The 26,720-nt window shown below is 49.1% G+C and overlaps 1 protein-coding gene across 1 annotated transcript; it reads left to right on the forward strand.

Annotated features, from left to right (window-relative positions):
- The first annotated feature begins 352 nt into the window (after nt 1-352).
- On the forward strand, nt 353-26,252 carry ARHGEF5 (Rho guanine nucleotide exchange factor 5). Its single transcript, XM_019933878.3, is given in 16 exon segments — nt 353-519; nt 7,498-9,135; nt 9,137-10,601; nt 11,192-11,243; nt 11,665-11,729; nt 11,939-12,192; nt 16,990-17,150; nt 17,676-17,828; nt 18,131-18,260; nt 18,504-18,578; nt 18,996-19,085; nt 20,233-20,390; nt 20,996-21,157; nt 22,838-22,908; nt 24,705-24,809; nt 25,526-26,252. Coding segments are annotated over 16 exon segments (4,779 nt in total). The 5' UTR covers nt 353-477; the 3' UTR covers nt 25,684-26,252.
- Nucleotides 26,253-26,720: the final 468 nt, after the last annotated feature.

The following is a 26,720-nucleotide window of genomic DNA, read 5'->3' on the forward strand; positions in this document are numbered from 1 at the left end:
AAAAAAAAAAGATTGACCCACTCAGCCTTGGACTCAGAGACCAGGAGAACACAAGGTTTCCCTGAAAATATCAGAAAAAATATATATAGGCGTGAGAAAACACACAGGCCTGAGACATAGGCTTAGATACTTACGTACAAACACACACAAGTCCTGGGGAGAATGCAGGAGGAACACACACCTTGGGAGACATGAACTCAGATAATGCATGGAGGAAAGACCTGGACACGCTGTTTTAGAGATGCACGTTCCCAGGCCCTAAGAGACGCCCTCTTAGGGAGTCAGAGGGAGGAAGGAGAAGAGGGAGGGGCCGGCGCAGGGAGAAAGGCAGAGAGGGAGCAGGATACACCCTTCCTCATAAAGGGAGAGACAGGTAGCCGTCAAGGCAGAGAAATTAACATGGAGGCCTGACGATGCACATGCAAATACAGACGGACACAGAAACTCAGAAGTTCAGAGACACAGACTGGCCAAGAGATGAACATCAACAGGGGAAAGATCGGCATGGGTCCGGCTCAGGTAAAGACCTGAAGAAATACTGGGGAGAAGAAACACCCAGGCAGGTGTGAGAGACCTAGCCGGGCCCAGGAGAGGCCCCGCGCTCCGCTCTCCTAGTCCCACGCCCTCGGGTGGCCCCCGCCGGCCTCTGTCCCGCCAGCCCCGGGCTCCCCTCCCGGCCCGGCCAGCACTTCCCAGCTCTGACGCGGGCGCTCCCTTCACACCAATGAGGCTGCGGCGCGGAGGGGCCCCGGCCCTCCTCCAGGAAGGTGTGTCCCTGGTTTCCTCACCTGAAACTTCCGAAGAGAACCAGATCCCTCCCTCCCGGCCGGGCGGGGCGGCTGGGCAGCCGGGGCCTGCGCTGGGGACTGCCGGCCGGCGCCGGGGACCCGAGGGGACTCTTGGGCCAGGACAGCATGTGACACTTCCCAGGTGGGTGCCCTCCTCCCCCGCAGCTCCCGTCTCCGGGCGGGCGGCTGTCGAGCCCCGGCGGAGGTCAGGGAGTGGCGGGAAGCGCCGGAATCTAGGCCTTCACCTTGGGGCCAGCCCCGGCTGGGTCCGGGGACGACGCAGGCTCCTGAAAGGGGGGGCTGGGCAGAGAGGCAGAGCTCGGGGTGTAGGACCGAGTACCTTGGTCTGGAAGAGGAGGGAAGCTGGACGAAAGGTTCTTGCCTGGAAAAATTTGCTTCCGGCCTGGTCTCCGCCTTGCAAACGGGCACCCTGCCCCTAGGTGTTCCGCGGGCCGGTAATGAGGGCTCGCTCTTCTAAGTCTAGGCCCTGGGGAAAGCTAACCCCTATAATAAGGAATGACTGAGATTCCCTTTGTGGACGTACTCCCTGCCTGGAGATGTTTTGTTGCCTCCTGTTTTCTTAACCAGGCCTGGGCCTTCCTTCCCTTATTTTCCTATGAGTTCGCATACTGTGTATGTTAGCCGAGGTGCTTTAACCTGTAAACAACCGCTCCTGCCCTGTCCTCCACCCGGTTTCCCGACATATGGGGAGTGCTTCCAAAGCTTCACGTTGATCACAACATTGCATTCAGAACTCGGGGAAGTGGGAAGAGAGCTATTCAGAGTTGGGGTGCTAGAACACCCTGCTGAGGTCTAGTATTGAGCATTATTCATAACCTCCCCCCAGCAAGACTGTCCTAGGAGAGCCCATCCCGGTGGGTGCCCCTGGATTCTCAGATCTCGGCCCCTCCTCTCCTTCCTGGATCTGGGATTCCCAAGACAGATTTGCCCTCCTGTCTCGCAAGGAGTGAGGAGTGAACTCTGGCTGGGACTCTTGACAGACAAGGGAGGGAGAGTGACTTTCTTTTGTAGCTTCTTCCCCCATTTGCTCCCGCACTGCAGTCCTGGGTCTTGCATCCTTGGCTACCCCAGAAATCTCAGCTCCTGGCTAAACAGCTCCTAATGTGGCCCTTTGTTCAGACTTCCTGGTTTATCTACACCTGGGCCCCGGCAAAATGGGGGTCATTCGTTAACCAATCTGTGGGCCTGAAACTGGAGCCATGTCCGTTGAGGGGATTCTTGGGGGGCTGGGGAGGGGAAAGGATGTGGGGTGTCAATTCTGAGTGAGACTGTCCAGCAGTAGGAAGGTCTGTCATTGTCTTGGTGGGAAAGAGAGAGAAGTCAGGAGGTGGGGGAAGGAATCCCTCTTATCAAAAGGATACAGTGGTTCTAAATATAGTCAAGAGTCTTTATAGATTAGGGGTCCCTAGAGCGTATGGCTGTCCACAACGTGGTCTCTCCAGGGTTGCCAGTCGCTGCATTAAGCGCGCTGTGTGTGGGATAGACAGGAACATGTCATTCATGGTGTCTGGTGTGGTCAGTCACTATGTGGTAGGACAAGAACAGGATCAGTGTTACTCAAGTGTCACTCAAGTGGTGTCAACCCAAACAGATGATTTACAGAATCTGGTGTAGACAGGGGTGAGTCACTCACCATGTCTGTGGAGTAAACAGGAGCTGGTCACGTGTAGTGTCTACAAGGTGGACCAGGACAAGGTGACCGTCAGGGCCTATGTTAAGGACACAAACCGGTCACTCACACTCACATCTGTGTGGGTGGCACCAGGGCCACAGGTGGGCTTGTGGGGTATATTTCAGCATTGCCACTAATGATGGTCTGTGTGAGCCCATCAGGGCTACAAGGCAGTGGATGATGTGATATTTTCAGACATTAGGGGTAGATAGAGGTGCTTATTACAGTTTTCACTCGGATGATAGGGCTTTCCGGAAATGGGTAGAACACAGGTCTTAGCAGTTAGCGGTCCAGAAAGCTACTCTTATTTTGATGTCTTTGTAGCACTGAGGGCAATACTGTGAAACAGTGAATGGTGGCATCCATCTATGTGGTGATCTTATGTTTGAAATCAAAATGAGAACATTTCTTTTGATTTGGTGGGTATTTTCCTAAAATAGCATATAGGCGATACAGTGTAAATGCAGGAGTATTGTAACCTCAGGAGTATCTCAGTGACTTGTGGTGTAAGTGAGAATATTTGAAACTGACACTGCTAGACAATCCAGGAAGCATGGTCCTCAAATGTGGACCATGACACTTGACGCTGGATTGAAGAAGAAGCAGTGTAATGGGGGTGGGAGACAAGGAGGAGGGATATCTTGGAAATACAAACTGATGTCTGGTGACTGGAAATGGACAAGAGCTAAGGTACTGGGGGCTCTAAGGGGACTATTGAATTCTGTCACACGCTGTGTCAATGGGGTGACTTAGAGCTTTGCCTTGAAAGAAGTCGCATGTGAACAGGGGCAGCAGATGCAAAAATGACCCTGGTCTGGAGGGAGGCCGGATCACCGTGGTACCACGCTCTGTCTTTGCCTGTGCTCAGGTAAAAATGATTATTCACCCCCCGTGCAGAAGGCGATGAGGAAGTGACTCTTACAAAGTGGGAAGTGCAAAACAAACCTCTCTCCTGATGCCCTTACGTGAGCAAAACCATGTTTTCCAGATTTCCTTTAGCTTTGTCACGTTCTAGACTCATAATGCTTGACTGTCATAGGATTATAGGACAGGACCACGTGTAGGGACATGGGGGCCGAGCCGGTGACCACCAGTATTTCCAAAAGGGTAAAGGTAATGTTAGAAATAGTGTCAGTGGGGTTGCAGGAGACAGACACACATGGTGTCACTAGAGTGGAACTGAAGACGTTCGTGTAGCACGTGCTGTCTGTGGATGTAACCTGAATATAGCAGAAATACGCTGGTGTGTTTAGAGGCTGCTCGTTTTGAGGACATGAGAGCGTCTATGAGTACAGGGCCGGGACGGTACACGTGCCAGGGAGGGGAGGCTACGGGTTTAATCACAAGGTCTCCTTAGGCAGGTGGGAGCCAAGTTTCAGAAAGTGTTTACGGTGAGCAAGTATATTATTTAACACGTGGTTGGGAAAACAGGGTCACGTCACAGCAGTATCATCTGTAGTGATTATAGTGTTTTGTACTTAGGGCTGGATGTAGGGGCCACATCACACACTGTGTCAATTAACTGGAAAAGGACACTTGTGTTAGACACGGCCCTTTACCCCATAGAGATGGGTATCTGTGTCTATGAGGTGACCAGGAGCTTGTCACGTACTACAGCTGCAGGGTGGCTAGGGAAGTACCCATGTGGTGATGTCATGCTCTCCTGCGTAGAACCTGCAAGAGTGGTTTATTTTTATTTTATTTATTTATTTTTATTGATTTTGGCTGCGTTGGGTCTTCGCTGCTGCGCACAGGCTTTCTCCAGTTGCGGTGAGCAGGGGCCACTCTTCGCTGCGGTGCACAGGCTTCTCATTGCAGGGGCTACTCTTGTTGTGGAGCACGGGCTCTAGGTGTGTAGGCTTCAGTAGTTGCGGCATGTGGGCTTCAGTAGTTGTGGCATGTGAGCTCAGTAGTTGTGGCTCCTGGGCTGTAGAGCCCAGGCTCAGCAGTTGCAGCACATGGGCTTCGTTGCTCCGCAGCATGTGGGATCCTCCTGGACTAGGGCTCAAACCCATGTCCCCTGTACTGGCAGGTGGACTCCCAACTACTGCACCACCAGGGAAGTCCCTGCAAGGGGGTTTAGTGTGCGTGTGTATGTTTATGCAAGTGTGTATGCACGTGCATTATCACAGGACAGCAGGCCTTTGGGGCAGTGGGTTTCCGCTTTAAGCCTAGACCAGACAGGAAAGGTGTGAGTCCAGGTGCAGCTGTGAGTTCTATAAGCCCCCAGGGTCTTCTCTGCACTAGTGACCGGCCAGCTTTCTAACAGCCGGACTTCTGGTTGCTTATGGTAGACTGAAGTGAGAAGGCCCTGGTTTGAGTTCACCTGTACATTTGCTTAGGAAACTTGAGCAAGTGTGTAGGTTATCTGAGTTCAGTTTCCTCATCTGTAAATTAGGCGAAGTTTTCTATGTGTCTCTAAAAGTCCTTCCAGCTCAGAAATCCTGTATTCCTCTCCTACACTTTCTCTCTTTCTCTCTCTCCAACAATACTTACAATCCCTGACATTTCTATTACCATCAGTGTTATCAATGCACTTTTAAATTTTTTACGTTGTCGTGTTTAATCTTTATTAGAAGTCCTTGGAAAGTGAGTGTATTATCCCCTTTCTAAAGGTAAGAAAATGAATGTTCAAGTACATTACATGATTTCTACAACTGTGTGAAAATTATCAGGATGCAAGGAAAAAGTAGAACTAAAAGTTGCACAACACTCTTTTAACTCTGTGTTCTTCCTTTCTTCATTTATCCATGCAGTGAATCTTTGTTGAGGGACAGGTAAGCCCCAGGCAGAGGGGATTGAGCAGTTAAATATGGCAGTGTCTGTGTTCTCGTGAAGTTCATGGTTTAACCTAGAAAATAGACACTAAATTTGTAACTACAAGTGCAGTGAGTGTGAGAAGAAGTAAAGGGTTCTCTGAGCAGGAGAGTAGGATTCCAAGTAGAGAAGCAGCACATGTGAAGGCCTACAGGTGAGAGAGGGAGGTGCGCCGAGGGGACTGAAAACCGACAGGTGTTGACAGGTGATGAGTCTGCTGGAGAGGAAGGCGGAAGCCAGGTTGTGGAGGGCATGTAACCCACAATGGATATTTGGGTTTCATCCCAATGGCAGCAGGAAGCTACTGAAGAATTTAAACCAGAAGTGGAGCTTTTAAGGATCACTCAGGAGCTGGGGCGAGAATGCCTGGGAAATAGGGGAAGAGAAGCCGTGTGGAGGCCAGCGGCCAGCTGTGCCCCATGTGCAATGGCCTGGGTACGAAAGGGCAGCAGGGTGGACCAGGCTGTAGCAGCGGAGATGGAGAGAAGTGGACAGACTCGAGGGATACGCAGGAGGCGGGGTCCATAGGACTTGGTGGCTGATTAGATATGGGGAATGCGGGCCAGGAGGGAAATAAGGATTTTATTCTGTGATGGAAAAATATTTATTGAGTGCTTAGTATGGGCCAGGTATTGTGTATTAGGTGTAGACAGTTGAGCAAGACAGACATTGTTCTTGATCTCGTGAAGCTTACCGCCTCTTGTCTGAGATAGATGGTAAATCAAAATACGCACGTAACTATATAATTATAATTGTATAAATGCTACAGAGGAGAAGTAAAGTGAACTCTGGTTGATACGTGCTACAAAGAGGAGCACAGTAACCCAGGTAGAGGATTGGGGAACACTTAAGGGGTTACATCAGGAAAACGTCTCACGAATAACAAGAAAGAGTACTTCTAATGTCAATTTTGTGTCCAATGTAGTGTCATGCTGGCAAGAACCACCAAAATAAGCATCCCTAGAGTCTTGTTTGGAGTTAACAAGTTAAGGTTGTAGGAGAGATGGGCAGAGTGGGGCTACTGAAGCCCAGCTAGAGGTAGGTGAGATGTGAGGATATGAAGACCGCAGATGTGAAGAATTCCACTTACACAGTGGAAAGACGAGAAAGACATGAACATGCTTAAATTCTGGTGGGATGCTTCCAACAAAGAAGGTGAAGGTATGAAAGAATGAGATAATCCACGGCATCAGGTCCTGAAAAGGCAGGCTAAAGAAGGTGGCACTTAGAGAGGAGGGATGCTCTTGCATTGTCAGAGGGGGAGGGTGGACACAGTGAAGTGTGGGTCTCTCTGAATTGCAAGAAACTGAAGCAGTTCCCCTCCGCTGGTTTGTAAATTCTTTGCAAGGTGAGAAAGAGAGGTGGAAGGTCAGTAACGTGGGCAGTAATGAGAAGAGTTCACACGGTTGGTGGAGAGAAGGGGAGAGTAAGATAGTGAGGGGTACACAGTTTGATGGCCCTCATTGAAGTGGGTACCCATTGTATCTGCTCTGGTTCTCATCTAGTAAGTCTAGTTATCGTTCCACTTTCCAACAGCTGCCTCTATAATTGAAAAACAATTTTTTTGTTAATTAGTTACAGGTTCTGCCAGACACTGTGGAAAATAAGATGAGTGAAATCCAGACCCTCTGTAAAGGAGATTACACGATGCCGTAGTACCTCAGATGCTGGCCGTAATGGCCAGACCTGTTTTAATCCCCTCTGCAGCTTAGGTGGAGGATACCCTCCAGACACTGCCTCTCTGGACTCTTAGATCTAGGGTGTGTCACTCACAGTGTCTGGGAGTTACATGGAACTGAGTCACTCTTGGTGCCCAGAGAGTAGACAGGGAGACACTACGACATAATACAATCTAGAGGGTAATGACCACTGGGAATGCTTGGTACCCTTTGACAACGGTCTTGTGCCCTAATGTAATTGTTTATCATCTGTCTCTCCCACAAGACTGCAGGCTCCATGAGGATACAGTCTTTGCCTTGTTCACTACTGAGAGGGTCACTTGGTAAATATTTATTAAAGGAATAAATCAGTGACAAGTTTTACAGAGGCTATTGCTTATTTTGTGAAGTACTTTTTGTCTCAAAGAATGACAGTAAATGGCACCAAAGAAATCATCACACACTTGTTCTCTATGGTCTGTCCCTCTGATAAATAAAAGCAGAAGAGGGGATAGAAAGTTTGTCTCTTATTCCTCTCTAGGATTCAGCCCTGATGGAAGCTGAGGGGCCCCAACACGGAGCGGCGACCCCCGTTCCTGCCAGAGTGGAGTTCAGTACTATCCTGGCAGCTCCCATGAGAAGCAGGCAGACCCCTGCCTTGGGGCCTGAAGCTGAAGAGGGCGCGGACCCACTCTATCAGTGGGCGGAGAGACACGGACTCTTGGAGACCCAGCAGAGACATGCAAGGGATGTGAATGACTGTGCGACTGAGAGCATGACCTCTTTTCCCGTCGAAGCCTCTGCAGATGTGGAGACCGACCAGGAAAGCCTGATGGCTGGGGCCTGTGACACCCCAGAGCATCAGGAGGCAGGGCCCCAGCGCCCAGCGGATAGACAGGCAAGGCCGCCAGCTCCCCTGGAGCTCTGGGCCTGCCCCAGCCAGGGTGAATATCTAGACACGGCCTCAATAGCCGGTGAACTGGGTAGCAGCATGGAGGTGGAATTTAAACCAGAGCTCACTTCTTTGATATTGGAAACCGGACAAGCCGAAGGAGAGGAGGGAACTTCCCCAGACACCTCTGCCCAGACCAGATGTGGGCCTTGCTGTGAAGAGCACCCTGCGGAGACCAACCAGCCGCAGGACTCGGAAAGTGGACCTACCAGGCGGGAAAGTCCAGAGAGAGAAGGGGCCATGTGTCTCCAGACGGCCGAGGAGCTGGAGGGATGGGGACTTCAGGGGGAGGGGACTCTGCGGGAGGATGTTTGCTCTGATGGGCTTTCGGGGGAGCTGATGGGAGAGCAGGTTAGCGGAACAGAGGAAGAACAGAGACAAAAACGGCAGCAGATTCAAGACGATGTGATGCTTGCAGAGCAAGGAGAAGGCAAGGGCCATAGTGGGGAACTGGGAGGTCTGAGTTCTGGTGGGCGGGACTGGAGGGCTCACGGCCACAGGGATCTAGAACAAGGGGAACAGGAGAGCGGGGAGTTGACGGGGCCAGAGGAGAGTAACGTGGATGCCCAGTATGAGGAGAATGAAAGCTTAGTGGGGAAATCAGTGAAAGTCGCTGGAAAGCAAGATCAGGGTCTACAGGGGAAAGCGATGCCAGTAGAGGGGCAGGAGGAGAAGGCAGGGTCAAGCGAGGACGTGGGCAGTGGGCGTGGGGACGCCCTGGGGGCAGGGGGAGAAGAGAGGCCTACAGAGGAAGGAGGAGAGCGTGATGTTCCTGCCACACTGGCGCTGGTAGCCCCTGAGGTCTCTTCTCCCCATGACTTGTTTCCAGATGCCTGTTGTCCCACAGCCAGGATCTCCGGGACTCAGACAGAGCCTAGGGCTGAGGAACCGTCCCCTGCACCTCTGACTCCTACCCTGGAGCTAGTAGGACGGTCCCAGCAGCTTATTTCTTTACCTCATTCCTTTCCTGCCGCGGAGTCGCCTGACCAAGAAACAGCTCAGTGCAACCCGCGAGTGGGCTCTGAGCTGGGGGAGGGGACAGCATCCAGCCGGGGAGAGGAGGGGGTCTCTGTGACCCCTCCAAGGACAGCAGCGTCAGCCCCTCCCAGCCCTCCTGAAGTCTCCCCCGGCATGGCTGCCTCATCCTCTGCGGGCCCCCAAGTCGCCTTCCGCAGGAGGGAGCCCTGGGTTGCTGCATGTTCTCCAGAAACCTCCGGAGCCTCTCGACCCCCCCGACAGCCCATCTCCCTGTGGGGCTTCTGAGAGCCCTGCAGCTGCCCTCCACGGCCTCCCCTCAGCAGGCCAGGCCAGCCCTCAGGGTCCCCCAGGCAACCGCACCGGGGCGGCCCAGCACCGGAGGGGCCACTCCTACCCGGGCTCTCACGGGACAGAACCGACTCCGGACCTGGCGGGAGTATCACTCTCCTTCTCCCACTCAGAGTTGCCCCAGAGACCCCCCAAAGCTGCCATCTATGGCTCTGTGATCCCAAGAAGGGCCAGGAAAGGCGGAAGGGACTGTACCATCATTCCGGGATCCTCGAGTTCGCTACCCGCTCCAGGGCAGGACTCTCAAGGATTGACCTCAAACCCAGCAAGGCCTGGCAGCCCCCAAAGCAGCCAGCCGTGGGCCTCCACACACCCCTCGGCGTTTGCCCCAGGATCTCCTGCCCATGGCCCTTCCCCGCCCACTGTCTCCGTAGATGAGGGGACCCGTGAGCCTCCACCCCCTCCTGCCCCAGAGAAGAGGCGCGTCCGCTCTACGGTGGAGGGAGACGGCCCTCGCTCTGCCGTGGTCCCCACGCAGAGACGGTATAGCCATCCTCCGCTGGCCCTAGGTGTAGGGCTGCACGGCCACCCCAAAGGCCCACTGCCCCGAGTTCCTGACCCCCTTGTGGCAAGGCAGCACCGACCCCTGCCCTCTACCCCGGACGCCCCCGACCATACTCAGGCCTCTTTCTCTCCCAGGCAAAGATACAACAAGCCATTACCCCCAACTCCCGATTTGTCTCAGCCACACCCTGCTCCTGTTTCTTCTTTGAGGAGCTCCAGGATCTACAGGCCTCTCCCCCCTCTCCCCCCTCCTCTCCCTGTTGCGAACCCTCCTACTGAACCACCACCGTTACCCCCAAAGTCCAGGGAGAGGAACAGGCTCGCCCAGGGGGGACTCGGAGATTCAGAGGGTCAGGCCAGGACCAGGCCAGTTTGTCAAGAGCGGACCATCTCCACTCCCCATTCTGCGGGACGTGTCTCCTGGCCTCCGGCCACGGGCAGATCGACAGACTCTTCGTCTCCCGCCAGTAGGAGTAAGAGTGAAGTGACCCCTGGCATGGCTTTCAGTAACATGACAGCTCTTGTAAGTCCCCCTTTCCTGACCGCCCCCTGGACTCTGGAGGTCCAGGGACCCACCTCGGAAGAGCCTGAGGTCCCTGCCAGAAGATCTTTCAGAAGGACCTTCCCCCAGGAAGGAGCCAATGGCCTGAGGAGGTCGGATCTAGGCCGAACAAGGCAGCCAGAGAAGCCCAGCCATCCCCATCTAGAGAAGGCGTCCAGCTGGCCTCACAGACGGGACTCGGGGAGACCAGCGGAGGGCAGCAGTGGACAGGTGGGGGTCCCTAGTGAGGGGTCGAGTAAGCACAAGGACTGGCACCGGCAGGGCCTGCGCAGACCCTCCATCCTACCCGAGGGCCCTAAAGGTGAGTGAGGGGCAAGGACCGCGGTGACATTCGTGTCAGGCCGAGCTCTCTCCAGCCCTTCCTTCCTCATCCGCCTCCTGTCCCCCAGCCTCCTGCTGGCTTCGCTCACCCACCTACACAGCCCCAATGCAGAGGAAAGTCCTTGAGACCCTCTCTGAGCTCACGGTGCTGCCCTTTCTTCTCCTTCCCCTCTGTCTCCATCCATCACCCAACCATGGGGTGCTTTTATTGTGTATCTCTTTTCCCCAAGATTGTTCTGAACCTCCCCCCGCCCCACTCCACCTCTACTTTCCAGTTACAAAGACCTGCTTGATGTCCTTCCAGTAGAAGAGAAGGCATCTTCTACTTGTCCAGTTCACGTTCTGACACGAGGGACGGGGACAGACCTGGTACTATTGTCCCCAAATGCTTTCGACTTCGGCACTGTCCTCTCTCACAGGTTCCCAGTTGAGCCCTTTTACCCACCTACCACCCCCCACGCCCCACACCGATGCCTGCATCTCCCACTCTAGATCTTATGTTCTTTGGCTCTCTCTGAATGCCCCTTCCGAAGTCCCAGTTACTTTACCCATTTCCATTTTCCGACACAGGAGGTCCAGCCGTGGAAAAATCCCCTAGCCTTTCAGATGCCATTGTTTTTCGGTGAGTCACCCTCTGTCCTAATGGATACAGTTTTACTCTTTTTTCTTAGGATACTGAGATTTTCATTAGTTGACAATGGTTCTGGGACCCTGTCTTTTCCAGGGTTAAGGAGGGGAAGAGACAGACCCCAGGTTTCCAGGGTGTAGGGAGACTTTTTATCTATCTGCTTCCGTCAACTGATTCAAATCTCCCATCCCTCTATAGGCCACTTGGCCCCATGAACTGAACCCCACCCCCCTAAAAAAAGCTTGACATCCAAAGAAGCTTCAAACTACCCAGAAGTGGGTCAGGCTCCAACTTGCCTCTCCAGGGGATTTGGCCCTGACGTTCAGTGGTTAGAGACTGTCTTATCTGTAGTCACCTGGGGCTTCTCCGTGTCTGAAGGCCAGCAAGCACCACGGAGCCCTTCTTGACTCCACAGGGAGAAGAAGCCAAAGGAGGTGATGGGGGGCTTTTCAAGACGTTGCTCCAAGCTCATCAATTCCTGTGAGTAATTGAAACAGAACTGCGGACCCACACGAGTGTTCTGCCCAAGACTGGAGAGGGGTTCCTGGCCATCAGCCGTGGGGCGGGGATATCTGTAGGGAGAGAGGGATGCCGGGAGAGCCAGAAGCAGCTCGGTGGCTTCTGTTCGTGCACCTCAACTCCGCAGCTCCCTAATTCTCTCCCTCTCCCCTGCTTCTTCACCCCTGTAGCTCAGCTGCTTTACCAGGAGTACAGCGATGTGTTTCTGAACAAGGAGATCCAGAGCCAGCAGCGGCTGGACAGCCTGACAGAGGCACCGGGGCCCGCCTCCCCCCGGCAGCCCCGAAAGGCCTTGGTGTCCTCGGAGTCCTACCTGAAACGCCTCTCCATGGCCTCCAGTGGCTCCCTCTGGCAGGAAATCCCCGTGGTGCGCAATAGCACGGTGCTGCTCTCCATGACCCACGAAGACCAAAAACTCCAGGAGGTACCTAGCAGGGCAAGGTGGGGCAGGGGAAGAGGCTACAGGAGGGAAGCAAAGTGCTCTCGTCCTTATCTCCTACTCCCCTCCGCCACCATGAGCGGGCTGTCCCTACCACATACTCACCACACACACGTATTCACCACACACACGTGCACCCCGTGACAGTGAGTCATCCCCATGGAATTGCTTTCTGAATGTCACCGCTCTCCCTCCTCTCTACCTCCTCATGCCATTGTTCATTAACTCCTCCCTGTTATTGGTTTGAGCTCGTACAAAGTGACCATGCCCCTGAATTTGTTGGGAGGAGTGTGGAGTTAATCTAGTTAATCTAGTTAGTCTAGCTTCAGGCTAGACTAAAATTTCCTTCTTCAACCAGGGTTTCAGTCTACACTAAAGTTTTCCTCTTCAACCAAGGAGCATGCAGGGGCTTTTTGTTGGGTCCCTTGAAGAGTGGCCCTTGCAGCTGTCCTGTGATTTTGGTCTTCTAGAGGCTTTTGAATGACCATCAGTCTCTGCTTGGTCCTTACTTCCAATAGCAAGACCATAGGAAAGGCTGTTGGTCTGATGTTAAGTTACTACCATTAATATGTTTTACGTGGAGAGCTTATCTTAATAATCAATCTAAAATATGGGTTAAAACCTTTCTTCCTGGGAAGATAGTATGGCACGATGGAAAGGCATTATGGAACAATGTTTAAGTATTTATTTTAGGTTCTGGCTTAAATAACCTGGATGTGAAGCCCACTTTAATATTTGCTAGCTATTTAACTTTGGCCAAATTACTTGATCTTTCTAAGTTTCTGTTTCCTCATTCGTAAAACTGGGTTGCAAAGAGCTACTGGGAGAATCAAAAAAAAGGTAAGTTCCTGTTCACAGCAGTACTATTTATAATAGCCAAGACATGGAAGCAACCTAACTGTCCATCAACAGATGAATGGCTAAAGAAGATGTGGTATATGCATACAAATAGACTCACCGACATAGAAAACAAATTTATGGTTACCTGGGGTGGGAGAGAGGATAAATTAGGAGCTCGTGATTAACAGATGCACACTACTATATATAAAATAGATAAACAACAAGGACCTACTGTATAGTACAGGGAACTATATTCAATATCTTGTAATAACCTATAATGGAAAAGAATCTATAAAAGTATATATATATATGTGTGTGTGTATGCGTATATATGTGTATATACCTGTATGTGCATGTGTATATATATATATGTACAACTGAATCACTGCTGTACACTTGAAATGCTGTAAATCAGCTACACTTCAACTAAAAAAATATTTTAAAAAAGGTAAGTTCCTAGTACATAGTAATCAATCAAAAAATGTCTACCACTTTATTTTTTTTTTTTACTGAAGTATAGTTGATTTACAATATTATATTAGTTTCAGATGTGCAACATAGTGGTTCAATATTTTTGGATTTTTTATTTAAAGTTATTATAAAATAATGGCTATATTTCCTTGTACTGTACAGTATATCCTGGTTACTTATCTATTTTATACATAGTAGTTTGTACCTCTTAATCCCATACCCCTATCTTGCCCCTCCCCTCTTCTCTGTCCCCAGTGGTGACCCTAGTTTGTTCTTATCTCTGCGAGTCTGTTTCTGTTTTGTTATATACATTTGTTTGTTTTATTTTTAGATTCCACATACAAGTGATAACATAGAATATTTGTCTTTCTCTTTCTGACTTATTTCACTAAGCATAATACTCTCTAGGTCCATCCATGTTGTTGAAAATGGCATAATTCCATTATTTTTGTGGCCAAGTAGTATTCCAGTGTGTGTATATATATATACCACATCTTCTTTATCCACTCCTCTGTTGATGGACGCTTAGGTTGCTTCAATATCTTGGCTCTTGTAAATAATGCTTCAATATCTTGGTTCTCGTAAATAATGCTGGTATGAACGTTGGGGTGCATGAGTCTTTTTGAATTAGTGTTTTCATTTTCTTTGATATATACCCAGGGGTGGAATTCCTGAATCATATGGTAGTTCTATTTTTATTTTTTTGAGGAACTGCCATACTGTTTTCCATGGTGGCTACACTAATTTATAATCCCACCAATGGTGTACTAGGGTTCCCTTTTCTTTCTCCACATCCTTGCCAGTATTTGTTATTTGTAGACCTTTGATGATAGCCATTTTGCCAGGTGTGAGGTGATATCTTATTATAGTTTTGATTTCCATATCTCTGATGATTAGCAATGTTGAGCATTTTTTCATGTGCCTGTTTGCTATCTGTATATCTTCTTTGGAAAAATGTCTATTCAGTTCTTCTGTCCATTTTTTAATCAGGTTGTTTGCTTTTTTGATATTGAGTTTTATGAGCTGTTTATATACGTTAGGTATTAAACCGTTATCAGTCATATCATTTGCAATAGGTTGTCTTTTTGTCAGTGGTTTATTTTGCTATGCAAAAGCTTTTAAGTTTAATTAAGTCCCATTTTTAAAAGTTTTGCCTTTATTTATTTTGCCTTAGGAGACAGATCAAAAAAAATACTGCTACAATTTATGTCAAAGAGTGTTCTGCCTATGTTTTCTAGGAGTTTTATGGTTTCTGGTCTTACATTTAGGCCTTTAAGTCATTTTGAGTTGATATTTAATGCAATCCCTATCAGAATACCCATTATATTTTTCATAGAACTAGAACAAATAACCCTAACATTTATACAGAACCACAAAAGACCCCAAATTGCAAAGGAATCTTGAGGAAAAAAAACAAAGCTGGAGGTATCATGCTCCCTGATTTCAGACTATACTACAAAGTTACACTAATCAAAATGGTATGGTATTGGCACAAAAACAGACACATAGATCAATGCAACAGAGTAGAGAGCCCAGAAATAAACGCACAAACTTATGGTCCATTAATCTATGACACAGGAGGAAAGCATATACAATGGAGAAAAGATAGTCTCTTCATAAGTGTGGGAAAACTGGACAGCTACTTGTAAAATAATGAGATTAGAACATTTCCTAACACTGTATACAAAACATTTGCTACTTTAATTTCAAATCAGGCTGACCTGGGTTTAAATCCTGGATCACCATTTACTAGCTGTGTAACATTAAGCAAGGTATATAACTTCACTAAATCTCAGTTTACTCATCTAAAAATCAAGGATAATATTGACTACTTTTCAGAGTTGCTGTGTGGTTTAAATGAAACAACACCTATTTAGCTTTTAGCATGGTATCTGGTATATAGTTTGATACACACATTAGTGCCATATCCTCCCTCTTTCAGAAGTGGGAAGGAGTAAAATTTTGGCCGTAAGGACTTATGGATAAACAGTGCTTTTACCAAGCCAAACAGATACACATTTTTAGGTTTTTTGAAGCTCACACTTGGGGGCCTTGTGCTGACCTCAACGTTTAAAGCATATGGAAGATATTTAGAAAATCACTGGTCTGCCCATATTTATGGACCAAACAGTGGGCAGATGATTTGAACCCTAGCTCTCTTTCACCAACTCCAGAATTCAAGGAAGTCCACCAGGGCTCCTAGGCCAGCCCTGGTCTCACATTTCTGAGAAGAAAAGCCTCTATACTTATACACATATGTTCCTTTCCTGAATGAGCACTTCTGGGAAAAAGTGCTTTCACTGACTCCATTTCTTTTGACTGTCACAACATCTTTGTGAGGAGAGGGTCACTATATCTATACAGATAAGAAAACTGAGGTTCAGAGAGGGTACCTGAGCCACCCAAAGTGATATACTCAGCGAATGTCAGAGCCAGGACGCAAATGAACCTTCAGTGTCCTGGTTCAGTGTTGTCGTGTGTGAGCGGCCTCCAGCCATGTCATTAGTTATCCAAGTCACCACCACGGTGTGTGTGTGTGTGTGTGTTCTTTCTCTTTCCTGTCCATGCATCTGTCTTGAAGCTGCATACTTGAATGAAGAATAGAGAATAGGGCTGTGAGTCATTGTGTCTCCTGCTGGAACTTCCCAATAACTGGGCTGTTTCCATTAAACCACAGTTGCGCCATCTCCTTCTCAAACATCCTGCTTCCTTCCGTTGCTCCTCAAACCTCAGATTACCTTCATCCCCTAAATCTGTTCCTCTTCCAGAGTTCTCTAGTTCAGTAAGGAACTCTGTCATTCACCCAGTTAAACTCAAAAACTGAGGCATTAGCTTTGACTCTTCCTGTTCTTTCAGCCCCTATTTCTAGCAAATAAACAAGCCCTTCCAAATCTCTCTCCTATATAATTATGAAATTGGCTTACCTCTCCCCATCCCCATGGCTATTTAGACTTTCATCTCTCCTCTGGAATTACTATGACGCTTCCCTAACATGGCTCTCTTGCCCCCCTCTAATCTTTTCTTCATACTGTGCTCAGAAATATCTTTATACAATAGGAAACAAATTAGATCAAGTTAGTCCCATACATAAAGCCTCTTTTCATTACCCCACTGTCTTAAGTCTAAACTATTTTACCTTCTTTACATAATCCTCCAGACCTCCTCTCTGCCTCTCCAGCTTCATCTCCGGCCACTGCTTTGGTAGCCTTGGTTCCAAGGATACTCAGTTTATTTGAGTTTCTTGAAAGCATCTTTTTCTCTTCCACCTTTGAGGGTTTGCACATGTTTTTCCCTCAGCTTCAAAGGTTCTTTCTCTCTCCTCCCTGATATCAGGTTGGACTCTGGTGTTGACTGTGAGCTCTAAAAGGATCTGTCTTGTTAACCGCTCTACCCCTGAAATACTACACAGTGGCTAACATACGCCAGGGATTCAATGTTTTTAATTAGTCTTCCTCCTCCCTAACCTCCTAGGCCAAATTTGAGCTGATTGTGTCAGAGGCGTCCTACCTGCGCAGTCTACATATAGCCGTGGATCATTTCCAACATTCAGAGCAGCTCCGGGCCACCCTTTCCAACCAGTATCATCAATGGCTCTTCTCTCGTTTACAGGATGTGCGTGACGTCAGCACCATGTGAGCTTCCCCTTCTCCCCAATACCACTCACTCAGCCTCACTCTCTTTAGTCTGTAAACCTCTCATTGGCTTTTCCTTTTTCAGAACCCTCTCATTGCTCCCTCCATGATTCCCAGCGGCTACAGGGATAGAGGGAGCAAAGAGAGGAGACTGTGAGTGGGTGGTTGGGAACAGTAATGGGTAAACGAATGAGAAATGCTTCCTGGGTTGAGGTTTTGCATGTGCTGTGGGCATGCAGAGCATTGGAGATGACGTGGGAAACATCTAAAGATCAGAAAACCAGAACAGGATGAAAAGAAGAACAAGAAATGGGATATTAGGACCAGAGAGTTAGATCAGGGGCAAATGAGCGGCAGCCTTGGAGAGAACTCTAGTGCATGGCAAGCAACGCAGAGCTAAGGACAGTCAATAGAAGTTATTGGCTAATGGAGGGAAGAAGTAACAAGCTCAAGCTATAGCAGCGGTCAGCCGACTCCTCACTTGAGACCCACAAGTCTGATGAGACTTGTTTTAATCCTGTACAGGTTCCTTTCAGACCTGGAAGAGAACTTTGAGGGCAACATCTTCACCTTCCAAGTGTGTGATGTGGTTCTGAGCCATGCCCCCAACTTCCGCCGGGTCTACCTGCCTTATGTCACCAACCAGACCTACCAGGAACGCACCTTCCAAAGCCTGCTGTGAGACCTGATCCCCATCCCGTCCCCACGTGGGCCCTGCAGTGACCTTGCACCAGACCCCCAATACCCAGCCCAGAGGGCTACCCCGAGAGCACACGTTCTTGTGCCTGCTCTGTGATCTCAAGCCCACCCCGCTTCCAGATCAGACGCCCTCAGCCATCACATCTGGGGCTCCTGTACATTGGACCCCACCATTCCTTCCCAACCTACAGGCGTTCCACCGAGCCCCCACTCCCCACGCCTTCACTGTGTCCCCCAATACTCGCCAACCCCTCCTCACCCAAGGCTCCCTGCCCACACAGGAGTAGCAACAGCAGTTTCCGAGAGGTCCTGGAGAAGCTGGAGAGTGACCCCATCTGCCAACGCCTTTCCCTCAAGTCCTTTCTCATTCTGCCCTTCCAGCGCATCACCCGTCTCAAGCTACTGCTCCAGGTAGAGCAGATCCCACCTCAGCCCACCCTTAATCCAAAGGACTATCCTTTCTCCTGCCACTCTCCCACCCGCTGTGGACAGTGTGAGCGGTCTCCCGTATCACCACCCCCACTCTCCTTTCTCAGAAATATTTGCTGCTAAACTTTTGTTCCTGAACTTCTCCATTCACCCACCCTCAATCGCCTCTTCCTGTTTGCCCATCCCTTCTTTCCATCTGGCTCCCGCCTACGGTTTGTTCTGTAGAACATTCTGAAGAGAACACAGCCTGGCTCCTCGGAGGAAGCAGAGGCCACGAAGGCACACCACGCCCTGGAGGAGGTAGGCAGCTACCAACCCCTACTCGGACCCCGGGATTGTCCTTCACAGAGAACTCTTCCCCTGCCCCGGCCCATGACTCCAGAAAGTACAGGCCCCTCAGCTACCTCACCGCACCCGCCAAACCTCCAAGCATTCACACCCCACAGCCTCAAGGACACTCCATGCCAAGGGACTATGCTCTCCTGCCACGATCCCCAGATTAAATCTTACTTTCACGCGGCCCAGGAATGTCCTGTCAGGTCTCTACAAAGTATACCGTAGTCCTAGAGCTTCAGCGTCTGCTGTATTGGCTCCCTTCCAGGCTGGTGCAAAGACTAAAGCTAATCGCAGCCAGTTTCCAGATTTCTTGCAGGGGACACAAAACCAAAGCCTCTAACAGGGATCTCTTCCTCTCTCTTCACCCTGCTGAACACGCAGCTGATCCGAGACTGCAATAATAACGTCCAGCGGATGCGACGGACGGAGGAGCTGATCTACCTGAGCCAGAAGATCGAGTTTGAGTGCAGAGTAAGTTAGTCCCTTGGGTCCCCACCCTGCCGGGAAGCAGATCCCACAGGTCGCCTTCTATCACAGAACCATCTTGCTCACGGCATCCCAGCCTCTAACCTGATCTCTGCACACCTTCTGTTCTGCCCTGTTTCTGGGATGCCCAAATGCCTACTTCAGTCTCCACGATATATTGTTAAGTGCGAAAGGGGAGATGCAGCCCTAAGTGTGTTATACAGTATCTTGCCTTTGGTGAAGAAGTAGGGTAGAAAATCTGTATGTGCATTTGCTTGTGTATACGGAAAGAAACTCTGGAAAGGTGCCTAAGAAATAAAGGACAGTGGTTACCTGAGGGGGAGAGGGTGCCTTTGGGAACTGGGCAGATGAGAGAGAACTTATCAATGTAAGCCTTTATAAAGATACATTTTTGGTACTTGAATTATTCAATATTTTATTACGTCTCCGTCTAGTCTAAGCAAAGCAGTATAAAATTGAATCCAAATATCGAGCCGAAATCTCTCATCCAAATACAAATTTAAAATAGACATTCCACATTCAAATTTCAACTCAGAACAGATACCATCCTTACCTCCCAAGAAGAGAGGGAAAATCCCTTAACTACATATTAATTATTGTTCAATACCCTTATCACTACCCAAACTCCAGCTCTAGGCAGACCCCACCGGTTCTCTTTATTCTCATCCCCACATCTGATTCTGACTGCTTCTCTCCTGTCTCTGGTTATCATCGTAGAAAGAACGGATGTCAGAACCACCCTCAACTTTTAACGTCGAATAGACATATCATACTGTTCTCTGCTTTGTTTGTTCACATGCCCCAGTCGGGTTCTCCCATCTCTTCTTCAGTTCCAGCTTCCAGGGCTGAGCTTTCTCGTGTAGTCACTCTCCTGGGATGGACCATAGGCACCTTCCGTTTGCCTGAGCTGGGGACGTGGGAGCCACGCCGCAGTAGACAGTGGTAGTTAGACGGTTCCGAGAGAAACAGAGTTTAAGTGGATGGGTCATGAGCAAGGAGGAAGATGTGAAAGAGACGATTGTCAGGGGCGGGACTTATGAGGAAGAGGCATGGTGAGGGGGGCAGGCCCGGGAGAAAGCCTCGTGCTTGTCCCGTCTGTGACACCGTCTTCTTTCTCTTCCCTGCTCTGTAGATATTCCCGCTCATTTCACAGTCACGCTGGCTGGTGAAGAGCGGGGAGCTGACGGCCCTGGAGTTCAGCGTCTCCCCAGGGCTGCGGAGGAAGCTGAGCGCACGCCCAGTCCACCTGCACCTCTTCAATGACTGTCTGCTGCTGTCTCGGCCCCGAGAGTCAGTGACTGGAATGGGAGGCCAGAGCACAAGGGGGAAATGGGAGGAGGCGGGAGGGAAGCACTAAAGGGACAGGGAAGGGTCATGTGCCTATAGAGGAACGCTTCTCAGTGTCATCCCGTGGAGGCCAGGTCATGACCCAGAGAGGAGGAAAATGGTCCAGAGCAAAAAAGGGGATCCCACCGAATTATATCCCGAGATCGCCTGGCAGGACCTGGACCATGTTATAGACACAGAGCAAAAGGCAGCAAATTAGCTTATCCCATTTTCAGATCAGTCCATTTGTGCTTTCTTTGGGCTGGGCTCAGCCTACTAGCCTAGCATCGATACTTAGCCACTTCTCTTGTCCTGAGGGCCTTAGAAACTTTATATTGGCTCTGTTTCTTCATCTCTTTGAAGCGGTAAAGCATCCATTGCACTGGATATGTGCTTTGCCAAGCCATTGACAAATCTCTTCTGGGAGCAAGTTGACACCATCTTATGGTTTTTATGAGAATTTGCAGGCTGCGGATGCTAAGGCCAGGGATTTTGAATTGGCAAAAGATATGAGGGTGGAGGAAGCATGATAACCCTAGAGTCGGGCTGAAAAGCCTTGTACTTTGCAGGGGTAGCCGTTTCCTGGTATTTGACCACGCTCCCTTCTCCTCCGTCCGAGGGGAAAAGTGTGAAATGAAGCTGCATGGACCTCACAAAAACCTCTTCCGACTCTTCCTGCGGGACAACGCACAGGGCTCCCAGGCTGAGTTCCTCTTCCGCACCGAGACTCAGTGAGATGGGGCTGGGCAGGGGAGCCGGGGGGAAGGGAGGGAGGACAGCCTGGCAAGGAAGTGGGACCAAGGCAGAAAATGTGTCCAGAAAACAGCCACAGTACCGCTTAGTCCATTCTGGACTGGGGAGCATCTATAGAGCGTCCTGAACCCAAACTTCTAGAGCTAATAAATGACTTACAGGAGACTGGGTGGGAGAGGGTGTAAAGTCGCTGTCACTACCAAGGCTTAGCGTCTATTATGCTAAGAAGGGCAAAGTCTGTGTAATTGGATTACTGACGTCCACAGTTGAATGTGTATAAGCCAGACATTCCTCAGTGCCCAAGGCTGGTGGGGCATAGATGTGAATAAGACATGAAAAAGGTAAGCACTGGGGGGCCTTCCGCTTTCTTTGCTCCCACCTTCCAACCCAGTCCTCTGCTGAGCAGAAATCCATAGCGTTGAGAATTTTGATTTGCTCATCTTTTTAATATTAATAATAATAAAATACATTCACACATATAAACACTGTGAAGAGTATTAAAAATAATACCTATAAAATCTGGTACACAGTATCTACCTTAATGAACAATTGTAGCTATTATTGCTGTTATAAAAGATATAAGAAATCTCTTCTTTAAAAAGTTTGACAAGATACTTAGTGGTATGAACATCCTTATGTTGTAGACACTTTGCATTTTTGTCCCTTAGAAGACACGTCAGGGTAGGATCAATAATACCTGCCCTCGGGCTTCCCTGGTGGCGCAGTGGTTGAGAGTCCGCCTGCCGATGCAGGGGACGCGGGTTCGTGCCCCGGTCTGGGAAGATCCCACATGCCGCGGAGCGGCTGGGCCCGTGAGCCATGGCCGCTGAGCCTGCGCGTCCGGAGCCTGTGCTCCGCAACGGGAGAGGCCACAGCAGTGAGAGGCCCGCATACCACATGCACAAAAAACAAAAAACTAAAAAAACATCTGCCCTCACTTATGGAACAGAGGGGCTGGTACAGGTGCAAAACGTCACCTAAGTCAAGTAATCAGATACAGACTCGTGTTCTTTGTGTAGCACTTTGGGCAGCATCTTCCTGGAACGGTAATACTGTCAGCTCTCAGTTACTCCAGGATGTTTGGAAGCAGAGGTGAAGGTAATACAAAAACCTTCAGATAATTACAAAATTAGGCTTGGATTATATTACATGACCAAAACAATAGTAGGTATATCTCCCTGATCTAATCATGATTACAGAATAATTTTCATCTCTGAGATATTTGATTGAAGGAAGGTAGGCAGAAGAGTGTCAAAAAGTATGCAAAGTGATAGCGGGAATCTCAACTGAGATGAACATTTTGCTTAGTACACTTCCCCAAATGGCAAATCGACATGTGCATAATTGACAGTTGACTTTATGCCCCTACTTGAAAGATACGAGATGCCATTAAGAAGATAAGCTTGGAAAGAGAGGGGGAAAGATAAAGGATGATAAGACACATGAACATATAGTTCATGATCCTGTCAAATTTCCATCCAAGGGGAGTCCCATTGACTTTTGTCCTGGATATCACTGAACTAGACAACTTTTTGAACGAGACAAGTCTTTCCCACGGAACCTTCCCTTCCCTATCATTGGCCCCTGTCCTATACCCGCCCCCCCCCCCCCCCCCACCAGAGCTGCAGTTGAAGCAATGACCCTGCTTTGTTTTCTAGAAGTGAAAAACTTCGCTGGATCTCAGCCTTGGCCATGCCAAGAGAGGAGTTGGACCTTCTGGAGTGTTATGGTGAGTGAAGGTCTAAGAGGGAAAGAAAAATGGTGGGGTCAGAAGTCTCCTTTAGATGCAGGAGTTTAGGACGCTGGGTAGTAACTCAGGGAGGCTTCTGTTTATTACTTTTGTCCAGAATTTCAGAGTGGAGGGCTGGTCACTGGAACTTAAACACCTGGGATGCATCTGCTTAAAGTTCTCATCACCATGGCAGTGCCTCCTCCCCAGCACCATACATTCCTTGCCTTGGGCAATAGTTTGCTCTTTTAAAATATCTGTAGATTAGATAGATATTTAGATTTTACTGACTTGAAGTTCTTGGGGAAATAGGGGGAGAGAGTCCATCTGGAGTAGGGGTTGGGGAGGATAGCAACACAGTAGATTTGTCCTGACCACAACTCCTCCTGTACAGGATGACCTGAGACACTGCCCTCACCCCAGGCTTTCAGGTACTCATGGGCAACCACAGGCACACACATTAGGAAGTGTCTGCATTCATGCTAAGAATGGACTTCTCGGTCTCATGTAAGCCCCACAGTTGTCGTCCAGCAAGGATTCTCTAATTCATATCCAAGAGGAACTGAATTCAAAGGAACACTGAGCCTTTAGTGACTCAAAAGAACAAACAAATACAAGGAACTTTGTAAAAGGAAATAGGAGAACCAGGCTGTAAACGGAGTTCTGCTCAGTGTTCAATCCGTCTGCTGGGCTTCAGTTCCCCAGTAGGTAAGGAAGGCAAGATAATTCTTCCTCCTTTACTGTGATCTTGTGAATGGTATATATGGATAAGCTTTGGAAATACAAGTACAGATAACAGTGCAGTGTTCTGTTTATTTTCTAAGAGAGCCAGTGCAGTGTGGTAGAGCAGAAAGCCATAAACGCATGTACGATAGACGGCTGTGGGTCAGGCGTACTCTGGGGCATCTTATTTGGAGCTTCAAAACTGTGGAAATTTCTCCTCACTCACGAAGATATAGACATACAAAAAACCCAGAATTTCCTTGATCAACTCAGTCATTTATAGATGAGGAAGGGTGTTCAGTGCCTTGCTTAGATCATACCTCGAACCCCACTGGATAAGTCTCTTCTAGTCCCACATCTTGTACCATGAAGAGAATGAAGAATGAGTCACAGACTCAGAATTTGCAAATTAGGTGGAGAGGCAGAACACAAACATGAAACAATTAGGTGAAAGATAAATGGATTGCCATAGACAGTCAGTTTTTTTTTGGTTTTTGTTTTTGTTTTTGCGGTATGCGGGCCTCTCACCGCTGTGGCCTCTCCCGTTGAGGAGCACAGGCTCCGGACGCGCAGGCTCAGCGGCCATGGCTCACGGGCCCAGCCGCTCCGCGGCACGTGGGATCTTCCCAGACCGGGGCATGAACCCATGTCCCCTGTGTCGGCAGGCGGATTCTCAACCACTGCGCCACCAGGGAAGCTCGACAGTCAGTTTTAAAGGAGTTTAGAATCCATTGAGGACAATCAGGGAAGGTTTCAGTGGGAAGATGGGTCTCTAGCAGAATATCAGTTATTTGTAATAATGAGTCACTAAAAGGTGGTCACAACCTATTTCTCCATCCTTGCTGGAGAAATAGAATTTTTGATTCATTTCAAGTCCGGCATTTCTATTTCCTTATCAACCATTTTGTTCCCTGGTAGAAGATGAAGACTTTTCCAATTGTCTTTCTTGTGTGTAACTTTCAACAGCCCAAACTTTCTCTCTCTCAAGTCCTCCCAAGCTCCCCCTGCAAGTCCTTTCTCATGTTCTAGTTGCCTACCTTTCCTAACCTCTGTCACACTCTTCTCTTCCAAAGAGTCCCCACAAGTACAGTGCCTTCGAGCCTACAAACCCCGAGAGAATGATGAGTTGGCACTAGAGAAGGCAGACGTGGTGATGGTGACTCAGCAAAGCAGTGATGGTAAGAGGGAGAATCCATGAGGAGCAGGCTGGGCATTGAAGGTGGGACACTATGGGTGGATGTCTTCATTTCCTAAGGCTGCTCTAACAAAATAGTACAAGTTGGGTGGCTTAAAACAATGGAAATGTATTCTCTCATAGTTCTGGAGACTAGACGTCCAAAATCAAAGTGTTGGCAGGGCCATGTTCCCTCTGAAGACCCTAGGGGAAGGTCCTTCCTTGCTTCTTCCAGCTTCTGGTGGCCCCAGCTTCCCTGGCTTGTGGCAGCATCACTCCGAGCTCTCTCTCTTCCTTCTGTGTGTGTGTGTGTATGTGTCCAAATTTCCTTCTTTTCATAAAGATACCAATTATATTGGATTAATGGCACACTTTACTCAAGTATGACCTCATCTTAACTTTACCAGTTACATCTGCAACAACCTTATTCCCAAATAAGACCACATTCTGAGTTACTTGGGCTTAGAACTTCAGCATGTATTTGGGGAGAATACAATGCAACGGGTAAGAGTGGAGAAGGCTCAGGAACAGGCAGCTGTGGACTGTGCCAGACCTACAGCAGCCAGGGTGAGTGCACGGGGCGGCTGGATTTCCCAGGCTGCGGCCTCTCCAGTCCTATCAGCCTTACAGTTCAGAAGAATTTCTGGGAAGGAGGTCTGGGGGAAATTACTGTGGGTCTTTTCCAGGTAATTCTTCTTCCCACCCACCCTGTGCCCATAGGCTGGCTGGAGGGCGTGAGACTCTCCGATGGGGAGCAAGGCTGGTTCCCTGTACAGCAAGTGGAGTTCATTTCCAACCCAGAGGTCCGTGCACGGAACCTGAAGGAAGCCCACCGAGTCAAGACTGCCAAACTACAGCTGGTGGAACAGCAGACCTAGCTGTTTTCTGGGAGGAATCCCCTGAGCTTAAGGACAAGATGTTCCTGCACAGGGCTGGCCCCAGAATCTGGCCACAGAGGCCCTCTGTGCACCAGGAACTAGACCTTCTGAAACCCAAGGATGACACCGAGCTGCCAGTCGCTAGTCCCAGGCCTCCATTTTTTGTGCTTTGTGCTTGGTGGGGGGATTTTCAGGGACTTTGCACTGGACTCTGGGAACCTTTTCTCATAGGAAAAGGGACCAATGGGGCCTAAGCCAAGGAACTTTACTTCTACTACCCTGCAGTCCTTAAACGTTCTCTGCTTCCAGAGTACCAATTCCAGTGACCAGAGTTTCCATCACGGCCGTGTGTTAAAGAGAATCTGACCTCAGCCCACTGGAGGGAGCTGTTTAAGGGGGATGAACACATCAGTTGGGAGGGTTAACCTGGTGACCTTTTAAGATATCTTCCAACCCTAGAGACATCCCATAATTGTCAGGGCGAGGTCAGTGCCTGCGTCTCTGGGATCCATTGGTGGCTGTGTGAGGGCGATCCTCTCTCACTCTAATAAACTTGGCACTTCTCCGAGTGTTTTCTCCCCAGACCCTGGAACAAGGTTCAGAACGTGGAATCCTATGAGGATTCCAGGCTATTTGATTTAGGTGTCATGAAGGACCACGGTGGTACCTGGGTTATGGTAGTAGTCGACTCTCTTTGACTCCTCAGAGTTTGGGCACTTTTTCTGCTTGTTATGGCCTCAGAGGTTGTATAAGGAATTAAAATGAGTTGATGGGTGATGAATACCCCATTCAAACCTTCTTTTTTACTGAACCCACAAGTTAAGGTCTAAGCTAGTTTAGGTGGATTTGGAAATCCTACTCTGACCATTCATGAGTTTATATTTTGACTTGAGTTATTGTGAAGGTATCATTACCTCTGTTTCATCCTCTTTGTGAGAAGCAGCATGGGGTAGAATCCTAGAATCCTAGATTCTAGGAAAGAGTCTGAGAATCCAAGTCACGAGACCTAAACTCCAGTCACCGCCCGGCCACGATGC

The sequence above is a fragment of the Tursiops truncatus genome, chromosome 9 (genome assembly GCF_011762595.2).
Source record: "Tursiops truncatus isolate mTurTru1 chromosome 9, mTurTru1.mat.Y, whole genome shotgun sequence".
Lineage (NCBI taxonomy): Eukaryota > Metazoa > Chordata > Mammalia > Artiodactyla > Delphinidae > Tursiops > Tursiops truncatus.